Below are 12,010 nucleotides of genomic sequence, written 5' to 3'. Positions count from 1 at the left end.
ACCTTATAGCTTCATTTCTGAGAGATTTTTATTTTTTTCAGTCTTTTTAAGTTCAGTAAACTGTCATTTTACACTGGCTTTTAAAATTTTTTTATCTGTTTCTGTTCTGAGTTTCTTTTTTTTTAACATCTTTATTGGCGTATAATTGCTTTACAGTGGTGTGTTAGTTTCTGCTTTATAACAAAATGAAACAGCTATACATAAACATATATCCCCATATCTCCTCCCTCTTGCATCTCCCTCCCACCCTCCCTATCCCACCCCTCTAGGTGGTCACAAAACACAGAGCTGATCTCCCTGTGCTATGTGGCTGCTTCCCACTAGCTATCTCTTTTACATTTGGTAGTGTTTATATGTCAATGCCACTCTCTTACTTCACCCCAGCTTACCCTTTCCCCTCCCAGTGTCCTCAAGTCCATTCTCTACTTCTGCATCTTTATTCCTGTCCTGCCCCTAGGTCCTTCAGAACCCTTTTTTGTTTTTATTAGATTCCATATATATGTGTTAGCATGTGTTATTTGTTTTTCTCTTTCTGACTTACTTCACTCTGTATGACAGACTCTAGGTCCATCCACCTCACTACAAATAACTCAATTTCATTTCTTTTTAATGGCTAATATTCCATTGTATATATGTGCCACATCTTCTTTACCCATTCATCTGTCGATGGACACTTAGGTTGCTTCCATTTCCTGGCTATTGTAAATAGAGCTGCAGTGAACACTGTGGAACATGACTCTTTTTGAATTATGGTTTTCTCAGGGTATATGCCCAGTACTGGGATTGCTGGATTGTATGGTAGTTATATTTGTAGTTTTTTAAGGAACCTCGATATTGTTCTCCATAGTGGTTGTATCAATTTACATTCCCACCAACAGTGCAAGAGGGTTCCCTTTTCTCCACACCCTCTCCAGCATTTATTGTTTGTAGATTTTTTGATGATGGCCATTCTGACTGGTGTGAGGTGATACCTCATTGTAGTTTTGATTTGCATTTCTCTAATGATTAGTGATATTGAACATCCTTTCATGTGTTTGTTGGCAATCTGTATTATCTTCTTTGGAGAAATGTCTGTTTGGGTCTTCTGCCCATTTATGGATTGGGTTGTTTGGTTTTTTTGATATTGAGCTGCATGAGCTGCTTGTAAATTTTGGAGATTAATCCTTTGTCAGTTGCTTCATTTGCAAATATTTTCTCCCATTCTGAGGGTTGTCTTTTCATTCTGTTTATGCTTTCCTTTGCTGTGCAAAAGCATTTAAGTTTCATTAGGTCCCATTTGTTTATGTTTGTTTTTATTTCCATTTCTCTAAGAGGTGGCTCAAAAAGGATTTTGCTGTGATTTATGTCACAGAGTGTCCTGCCTATGTTTTCCTCTAAGAGTTTGATAGTGTCTGGCCTTACATTTAGGTCTTCAATCCATTTTGAGTTTATTTTTGTGTATTGTGTTAGGGAGTGTTCTAATTTCATTCTTTTACATGTAGCTGTCCACTTTTCCCAGCACCACTTATTGAAGAGGCTGTCTTTTCTCCATTGTATATTCTTGCCTCCTTTATCAAAGATAAGGTGACCATATGTGCGTGGGTTTATCTCTGGGCTTTCTATCCTGTTCCATTGATCTGTATTTCTGTTTTTGTGCCAGTACCATACTGTCTTGATTACTGCAGCTTTGTAGTATAGCCTGAAGTCAGGGAGCCTGGCTCCTCCAGCTCCATTTTTCTTTCTCAAGATTGCTTTGGGGACCTCCCTGGTAGTGCAGTGGTTAAGAATCCGCCTGCCAATGCAGGGGACACGGGTTTGAGCTCTGGTCCAGGAAGATCCCACATGCTGCGGAGCAGCTAAGCCTGTGTGCCACAACTACTGAGCCTGCACTCTACAGCCCACAAGCCACAACTACTGAAGCCCACGAGCCACAACTACTGAAAGCCCACACGCCTAGAGCCTGTGCTCCGGAACAAGAGAAGCCACTGCAATGAGAAACCCATGCACCGCAACAAAGAGTAGCCACCGCTCACTGCAGTTAGAGAAAGCTTGCGTGCAGCAACAAAGACCCAACTCAGCCAAAAAGAATAAATATATTTAAAATAAATAAAGTAAAAAAAAAAGATTGCTTTGGCTATTTGGTGTTCCTGAGTTTCTGCATTTATGATTTGGAGTATTTCATATATGAAAATGTTTGTGTAGGGATATTTTATCCACTTTGGACTCCTATGTTAGAGTTTTCCTCTGATTCATGATTAGATTTCTTGGACAGTAGTGTCATCAGCTAAAATATTGGAGTTCTCATTTTCTGTTTTATTCTTGTAATGGTTTTATATGCATATCACCTGCCATTTTCTGCTCATTTTGAAATGTCTTCTATTTTCCTCAACCACCAATAATAGGGAGCAATCAGAACTCTTATACACTATGGATGGGAGTGTACATTGATAGTCACTTTAGAAAACAATTTGACTTTATCCAGTAAATTAAAAGATGCACTTAGCCTTCAACTTATCAAATCTCCTTGAATAATTTATGGACACAAATATCAGGAGACATGCACATGGTTTATAGCACCCATGGCATTCTATAGCAAAAAATCAGAAGCTATTCAAATGTCTGTTAACAGGAGACTGGAAAAACAAATTCATGTAGTAGGATACTGTGCTGTGATGGAAAACAAATAAACTAACCACAATAATAAACATAGATGTATAGCAGGAGTATAATGTTGAGTGGAAAATTTGCAAATGAATAGAACCAGTCAATTCTGCTTATATAAAGTTAAAATTCATATAAAACTAATCAGTACAAATGTGGGAAACTATAAATAAGAAAAAGGAATGATAAACGTAAAAATTCAGTATAGCGGGTACCTTCATGGGTTGGGTGGAGATAGATGATGGGATTGGAGAGTGACACAAAGGGGAGCAGAGGTACTGGTGATATTGCATTTCTTAAGCTTTGGTGGTAATTGTTGTTATTCATATCTTATGTGAGTGTTATAAATGTTTTTGTAAGTATTTAGTATATAATAACATTTTTATGTGAATGATGCTACAAAACATTATCATATTTTCAGAAGCTTATCTTTGGTTGATGTATTCTATCATCTGGAGGTTGAGGGTATTTCCACTACCCTCAGGGAATGAGAATCAGGGAAGACATAAGAGTGAGAAAATAGGAAGAGGTGTCTGCAAAATCTTGCTTCTACTGAATCAGTTCTTCAGTGTGGCTTCACATATTTTTGTAGATGTATTGTGAGTTCTTTAACCATGGAGCAAATATATACACATATATATCCCATGTATGGAAATGAAATGTTACTAAACTTAAATATAATTATTTTTGGATTATTTATTTTAACAATTTCTGCAGTTATTTCCCTTCCAGTGGTTTAGGTGATAAATGATAGATCAAATAATACAAAAGCTGATTTCCCCCTCAAACCAACTATGCATCTGGCCCAATCTATGTAATCTGACAAAAAACAGAGTTCACTAAATAAAAATCCTCTCATTTACCTTCTCCAGTCCCTTGAGGCAAGTCCATGTCTGACTGAGCTGCTTGAATGTGATCCTAAGTTGGTAGGCTCAGGAAGGAAATATATTTGAAGGGTTGATGTAGGGAGAAAAAAATAGAATGTTGTCTAACATGTATGCTTGGAGCTCTTTTCTGATTCCACCTGTGGCACATGAATAACTCCACCAATCAGATGAGTCTCACGTGAGTCTGCTGCATTTTCTACTAATGTGGCCTAAATAGTCTCTCAAAAGAGCTTCCCCTCCTAATCCTTTTCCTGCTTCTTTCACCAGACTTTTACTGATCATGTACTACATAGAGTTTTATTGATCATCTATTCATATTGATCCCTACTACATATGCTAGGGATATGAATATAATTTACATATAGTGTAAGGATAGATAGATACACACATACACTTAAAAGAATATAAACAAAAACTGAAATCCCAGAAAATGAGGAATTAATTATTTGTGGGGGAAAGGTAAAGGATCTCAAAGAAAAGGTAAATTTGAGTTAGTCTTAAATAGTAGGATTTTAACAAATGATTCTAAATATATACTTATTGAATAAAGGATATAGAAGTAAGGAGGATATAAAGATCTATATAAAGGATATAAAGAGATATAAAGATCTCTTACTGTATCCTAAACACTTAGGAAGAACTTCACAGCTCTCTAAATGTCATCGCAAGTATTTTCAGTTTGCTTAGATATATGATAAACATATTGTCTGAAACAAAAGTTGAAATATACAGTGTGATGAGGGTAGAGAAAATCTGAAATTGCTGCTTTTTCAGAAAATTCAGGATGTATCTTTATATCGTCCATATTATACTTCAGTTATGGAAATGCAAATGTCCTTAAGTGATCTTCTGATCTGTCCATATCTGTCAACTGGTAACTGCTAACAGGGTTAGGTACAAATGTTGACATTCGTTTTGTAGGGTGAATAATCCTAAAGAAAACATAGGAATTCTACTTCTGAATATTCTTATTTTACACAATAAACATATTGCCATCACTTATTAGTAACTACAAATTTTGCACATGCATTTATTTTAACACAGAAAGTGTAAGCTAAGGAAGACCAGTAGAGTCGACATTTGTTCCAGGATTTTATTGTCAATGAAGACGTATGAGGAAATGTTGGAAAAAGTGAATATGGGAAACTCATAATTTTTTTTGTAACGCGAAAATGTATCCTCTGAAAAAAATCACTTACTATGAAAAATATTGGATTTCCCTAGGTAACCATGGGCATGACTCATAACCCTCTTAACCTCAAATTCATCTATCAGCTAGTGGTGATGATATTAATCTCATATGATTTGAGAGGGATTCATTGAAATATGAATAGAAGAACATGTAAGGTATTCCACTGTACAATTGTAAGGTATCATTTGATCTGAGATAACATAGAATAGTGGTTAGGAGTGCAATTTCTAGAGTCAGACTGCCTGGTTTTGAATCCTAGCCTTATCATCGATCAGTTCTAATATCTCAGGGAAACCAGTTCACTTCCAAAAACCTCATTTTTTTTTTTCAGGAAAATGGAAATAGAAATTACATCACAGGGTAGAATTAAATATAGTATGTGAAGAATAATACATGTCATAAAGTAAATGTTATTATCTTTTTAATATTATAGCAGTAATTGGCCTTCTTTATAATAAAAATACTAATATCAATTATATCCTTCATCTCTCATTCTTATAAAGGAATCAAATGAAACTAGGTAATCTGAAGAAAGTTATGACAGGAGAATCAATCTCATGGAAAACTTTCATGTAGTTTAATATCAGATACTTAAAATGAACAGTGGCAAATTCATTAACAAAGGATCAGTAAAATTTTTTAAATTTTAAATGGCAAAAAACAAGGTTAAAATACAAATTGGGAAAACAAAATGTATGATATGTTATAAAAATAAATCATAAATACTCTTAACAAAAAAATAGGGCAAAGGGCATCAACAGGCAATTCTCAAAAGAAATACAAATGATTAAAAGCATTAAAAGGGGGCTTCCTTGGTGGCGCAGTGGTTGAGAGTCCGCCTGCCGATGCAGGGGACACGGGTTCGTGCCCCGGTCCGGGAAGATCCCACATGCCGTGGAGCGGCTAGGCCCGTGAGCCATGGCCACTGAACCTGCGCGTCTGGAGCCTGTGCTCCGCAACGGGAGAGGCCACAACAGAGAGAGGCCTGCGTACCGCAAAAAGAAAAAAAAGGCATTAAAAGGGGTTCAACCTCAGTAGTAACCAAAGACATGTAGACTGGCAAAGAAGAAAATATCCAGTGTTGGTTGAGGGTATGAGGAAGAGGCCTGCAAATTCATGCATTATTGGAGAAAGTGTAAAATGGTGCTTTGTTTCTGAAGGGCAATTTGACAACTTTTATTTAAAATGTTCGTTCTTTTTAATCCGGCAGATAGACTTCTAGACATTTATTCTAAAGGAGAGAATTTTAAAAGTGCAGAAAGATGTTTGTATACAGCATTGTTTATAATAGTAAAAATTTTAAATGACTTAAATTTCTAATAGCAGGTATTGGTTAAATCATCTATGGTACATTCCTTTACTAGAATATTATTCACCTGTTGAACTGATAATGTAGTTTATTCTTTAATCATTCAACAAATATTTGAGTGTATGAGACCATTCAGGGCTTCTCTGGTGGCACAGTGCTTAAGGATCTGCCTGCAGGGAACACGGGTTCAAGCCCTGGTCCGGGAAGGTCCCACATGCCACGGAGCAACTAAGCCCATGTGCCACAACTACTGAGCCCACGTGCCACAACTACTGAAGCTCGCATGCCTAGAGCCTGTGCTCCGCAACAAGAGAAGCCACTGCAATGAGAAGCCCGCACACAGCAAGGAAGAGTAACCCCCGCTTGCTGCAACTAGAGAAAGCCCGTGTGCAGCAATGAAGACCCAACACAGCCAAAAATAAAATTAAAGTTTTAAAAAAGACCATTCATCCAGTGAAAATGATGATGTAATTTATGCATTCCATCATCCAACAAATATTTCAGTATATACTCTGTGTTCTGCAGTAGGCATACTTGGTGAATGATACAAAGACCCTGCCCTTATATTCCTGTTCTTTATTTATTCACAGAGAAATGTTTTCATGATATTTTTCATGAAAAAGCAGATTTTAAAAGAGCTTGTATACTGTGATTCCATTTATATGAAATTTAGGTAATAAAATATCAATATTCAAGTTATAGATTATATCTAAGCATTTGTCTACTGAGAAGTTTGGATGGATGTTCATGAAAATGTAGTGGTTTTTCTTGGAAGCTAGAATTTGGAGATGATTATTACATTCTACTTTATAATTTCTCTCATTTATTTTTTAATATTTTTATATTAGTATGAAAGAAAGATCATAACAGTAGAATATGTCATTCATGACATTGACTTGATGAAACCTTGTGGTGCGGTGCTTACCACAAAATATTTTTTCATATGATGTTATGACTTCTGAACTGTAAGTTTATGTTAATATAGTGTTACCCATTTTTTGGAATAATTTAATATAATTACAGGATGGAATCAAACAATATCCAAGTACTTCAGGATCTGCTATCAAAACAGCTGCTTTAATCAGTGACCCAGGTTTAGGCCTGCAAGCATACAGCCAACAGGTAAGCAGGAAAGATATCACTTCTTCTGTAGAGCATTGGATAGCAGAATGCAATAACTGAGTCATTTTGTAGTAGTAAAGTTGTGTTTGTTTGAAAATGAGGCTAAAATTGTATCACTAAGAGAGACTGGAAAAGAATTTCCTTGAGCCTTCAGAGAACATTAAAATTTCAGCTGATCATGGACAACATACTCAGGGGAAATGATTTCTTGATACATATGAAGAAGATTTTAGTGGCAGAAGTTGAAATAACTATATTATTGGAAAAGAGATAATGATATAGAATAAGAATATATATAGGTTGGTATCTTCTTGGGTCAAGAAAAGAAAGAATGTCAGATGCTAGTTTCAGTTTTTTAAATCTTTGAAGTCATAAAATTGACTAATACATCATCATCAACTAATACATGTAGAGTTTTTATGTTTATATTTACATTTATAACATACATTAATATCATGTCCCAGAAATTTCATAAGTTTAATTTATGTCCATTTTTAAAGACTGGTATTGAAATTGTTTGTATCATATGATAATACTAGCTTAAGAAACAATCTTTTTGATACTTGAGAATGTCAAATGTGTTCAGCTACCCAGCTAAGATAACCAATAGACTACAAAGATATTATTAAGAGAAGAGAAATGCCCAATTTTGTGGAACCGTATATTGAAAAAGACATGTCTAAGAGTGCGTGATACCTAATAATGCCATTTGGAAGTACATTTATTAGCAAATGACTAGCATTAAGTTTCAGAAACACTGTGTAAAAATAAAGGGAGGAGATGTGGAATTAGAGATACTAGGCTTCTAATTTTTATTCTGTCACTTACAAGTCAGTATTACTTTGAAGCCTTAAAAAAAATCACTTCTCCTTTGAGCCTGTTTCCTTATCTGTTAAAGAGAGAGAGAGAAAGGAATGATGATGATGATGATGATGATGGTGGTGGTGGTGGTGGTGGTGGTGGTCATATATCTCAAGACTTTTGTAAGAAACGAAAAAGCTTTGGGAAACAAAAAGCATTTTATAAATATAAATTATTCTTATTCTTATTGCTATTAAGGTACACATGTTGAATTACTCTAGTAATTGGTAAAATAATAATACACTATGATTTTGCAAGTGTGGCTGCTCTGTATATGCATCTGTTTCAGGTAGATTTTGCACACTGAAGAATGGTAATTGATCCAAAAGCATAACTACCCCCCCCAAAGAAAAACTTGGATCTTTCCTAAGCACCTAAATTCATAGTCAAATTGAATGTATAAATGTGACTGAATAGCTGTCAAGAAATCTATAAAACTTTTTCAACATTGATTCACTGAGAAATAGTACACCAAAACACTCACATCCCTGCCCCACCAACCTAGGGCCAGGGAGTTTAAAACTTTACATCAAGGACCTAGACAGCCCCAAGACCACAGCAGCCCCACAGCCAGCTGTAAGACCTAACCCACCAACTCATAGACCAGCACCATCCTGGGATGCCCTGGAACATAGCCCCACCAATCAGCAAGCCTACATTAGCTCCAAAACCAGTCTCATGACCCAGTACTGCCAACCGGTAGACCAAGACCAGGACTTCCCTGACCTTGCAGCCAGCTGTGCCAGGACCTAGCCCCCCTACCAGTGGCTGACGGCCCCTACACAAGGCAGGTCCTGGCAACCAACCAGACAGGGCCAGCCACGCCTACCAGCACACCTGTAGCAGTCAGCCTGCCACAGCAGAAGGACCCAGGTAGTCCACAGAGAGAGCATCCCTAAATCATATAGGTCTGGTGACCAGACAGGAGTGCACTTCTGACCCCATGGTATGTTTCCTACATAAGACCACTTCTCTAATATCAGGAAACATAACCAACCTACAAAATGCATAGAAATGAAACAGTGAATAGTCAAAATGAGGTGACAAAGAAATATGTTCCAAACAGAGGAATAAGATAAAACTCCAGAAGAAGAACTAAGTGGAGATAAGCAATCTACTCAATAAAGAGTTTAAGATAATGATCATGAAGATGCTCAAAGAACTTGGGAGAAGAATGGATGAACAGTTAGAAGTTTTTAACAAAGTTAGAAAATATAAAGATGAACCAAACAGAGCTGAAAAATGCAATAATTGAAATTAAAAATACTCTAGAAGAAATCAACAAAATGATACAGAGGAACAGATCAGCGAACTGAAAGAATAGTGGAAATCACTGAAGTGGAACAGAAAAAAGAAAATAATGTTTTAATGAGGACAGTTTAAGAAACTTCTGGGACAACATCAACCACACTAACATTCACATTATAGAGGTCCCAGAAGGAGAAGAAAGAGAGAGAAAGGGGTGGAGAACTTATTTGAACACATAATAGCTGAAAATTTCCCTAACCTGGGAAAGGAAACAGACATCCAGGTCTGGGAAGCACAGAGTCCCAAACAGGATCAAACCAAAGAGGACTGTAACAAGACATGTTCTATTTAAAATGGCAGAAATTAGGCCTTTCTCACCTTCTAAGATGGCTTGCACTCTGTGGAATGTGTTTCTCCCAAGGCCGCTCTCACCTTCTGAGATGGCCCACATTCTGTCTGTGGATGTGTTTCTCTCTAAATAAACCCACTTCTTACCTAAAATAAAATAAAATGACAAAAATTAAACATAAAAAGAGGCTATTAAAAGCATCAAGGAGGGCTTCCCTTGTGGTGCAGTGGTTGGGAGTCCGCCTGCCAATGTAGGGGACACAGGTTCGTGCCCTGGTCCGGGAGGATCCCACATTCTGCGGAGCGGCTGAGCCCGTGGGCCATGGCCGCTGGGCCTGCATGTCCGGAGCCTGTGCTCTGCAACGGGAGAGGCCACAGCAGTGAGAGGCCCATGTACCGCAAAAAAAAAAAAAAAAAAAAAAAAAGCTCAAGGAAAAAGCAACAAGTTATATATAAGTGAACTCCCATTAGGCTATCAGCTGACTTTTCAGCAGAAACTCTACTGGCCAATTGGGAATGGCATGATATATTTAAAGTGATGAAAGGGAAAACCTAAAACCTACCCAGCAAGGCTTTCATTCAGATTTGAAGGAGATATCAAAAGTTTTACAGAAAAGCAAAAGTTAAAAGAGTTTAGCACCACGAAACCAACCTTACGAGAAATGTTAAAGGGACTCCTCTACATGGAAAAGAAAAGGCTACAACTAGAAATGTGAAAATTACAAAAGGAAAAATACCATTGTTAAAGGCAAATATATAGTAAAGGTAGTGTATTAACCACTTATAAAGCTAGTAGAAAAGTTAAAAAATAAAAGTCATAAAATCATCTATATCCACAATATGTAGTTAAGGGGTACAAAAAAACAAAATGATATAAAATATGGAGTCATAACTAGCAAATTTGGGGGGAGCAGTAAAAAAAATGCAGGGTTGTTAAAATGCATTTGATCTTAAGAGATCAGCAACATAAGATAACCATATGTATAGAGAGATTGCTATATATAAACTTCATGGTAACCACAAACCAAAAATCTATAACACGTACACACTCAAAAGAGAAAAAGGAATACAAACATAATATTAAGGTAGTCATCAAATAAAAAAGGAAGAGAACAAAAGAAGAAAGGAAAGAAAATGAACTACAAAACAACCCCAAAACAAATAATAAAATGGCAATAAAAACATACCAATCAAAAATTACTTTTGATTGGGAGATCAAGATGGCAGAGTAGGAGGATGCTGAACTCAGGTCCCCCACAAACACATCAAAAATACATCTACTTGTGAAAACAAACTAGATTTGCAGAAAGACAGTTCTACAACCAAGGCTGTAAGGAAAGATCTACAGAGTCAGGTAGGAAGTGAAGGGAAGCAATCAGGTCAGGACCTGCACCCCTAGAAGGAGACACAGAAGAGGGGGCGATATCATGGGCTCAGAGACCCTCCCTGGGGAGTAAGGGGTTCAAAGTACATGTTGGGAACCCCAGCTCTGAGACCCAACATCAGGAGGACAAGTCCCCTTAGCTGGTTTGAAAACCAGCAGGACTTACTGGAGGGCTGTAAGAAGCCTAGACTCCACTCATGCTTGCTTACTCACAAAACAAGGTGGAGGAAGCAGATTGAAGCTACCCAGTGCTCTGGCCAGTTTCCCATGGCCATCCCAGCACATGCCCCAGCCTGCACCAGGCACCTGCTCTGGCCCCTCTTTGTTTGGTGCTATTTCCTTCTAAGATGAAGGTGCCATTATCAGGAGGGAGGAGAGTGCACACTTAGAGGGAAAGGAACCAGCTCAGAATCAACAAAGCAACTGATCAACAAGCACTGATCAACAAGCACTGATCCTCAGTGCTTCTGCTCCAGCAATTTTGGACCCACCCCCACCCCTGATAGGGTGGTGATGGACACTGAGTATAGGAGAGGCCCTTGCTTATACCTGGTGCTGGCTTCAGTCCACAAAGGTGATAGCTGCCACAGCAACCTGGGGGAAGACGTGACCTGTGCTCACTTCATATCCAGCTCTCCCATCAAACAACTGGGCACATGATGACTGCATAAGGACACTCCCATAAAAGGACACCCCTTCAAGACCAGGATAGGTAAACTGTTTCACCTAATTTCATAGAGATATAAAAAGTTAAAATGAGAAGACTGAGGAATTTTTCTCAAATGAAAGAACAAGAAAAATCTCTGAAAAAAAATGAAACAGATAAATAATTTACCACATAGAGAATTTATAGCATTAGTAATAAGAATGTTCACTGAACTTGTGAAAATAATGGAAAACACAGTGAACATTTTAACAGTGGACTAGAAAATGTAAAAAAGGACCAGTTAGAGCTGAGGAATACAACACCTAAAATGAAAAACACACTAGAAGTGATTAACAGGAGACTGTGTGATACA

General features: G+C 37.3%; 1 protein-coding gene across 1 annotated transcript in view; it reads left to right on the top strand.

Annotated features, from left to right (window-relative positions):
* Positions 1–12,010, top strand: part of RGS22 (regulator of G protein signaling 22) — a 170,976-nt gene that overhangs the window by 142,393 nt on the left and 16,573 nt on the right. The window contains exon 24 of the mRNA XM_065895144.1: positions 7,052–7,150. Within this exon, the coding sequence (XP_065751216.1) occupies positions 7,052–7,150 (99 nt within the window). The remainder of the gene's footprint in view (positions 1–7,051; positions 7,151–12,010) is intronic.

This window comes from Phocoena phocoena, chromosome 17, assembly GCF_963924675.1.
Source record: "Phocoena phocoena chromosome 17, mPhoPho1.1, whole genome shotgun sequence".
Classification (NCBI taxonomy): Eukaryota; Metazoa; Chordata; class Mammalia; order Artiodactyla; family Phocoenidae; genus Phocoena; species Phocoena phocoena.
The sequence above is the reverse complement of the archived record's forward strand: the minus strand, read 5'-3'. Positions and strand labels throughout refer to the sequence as shown.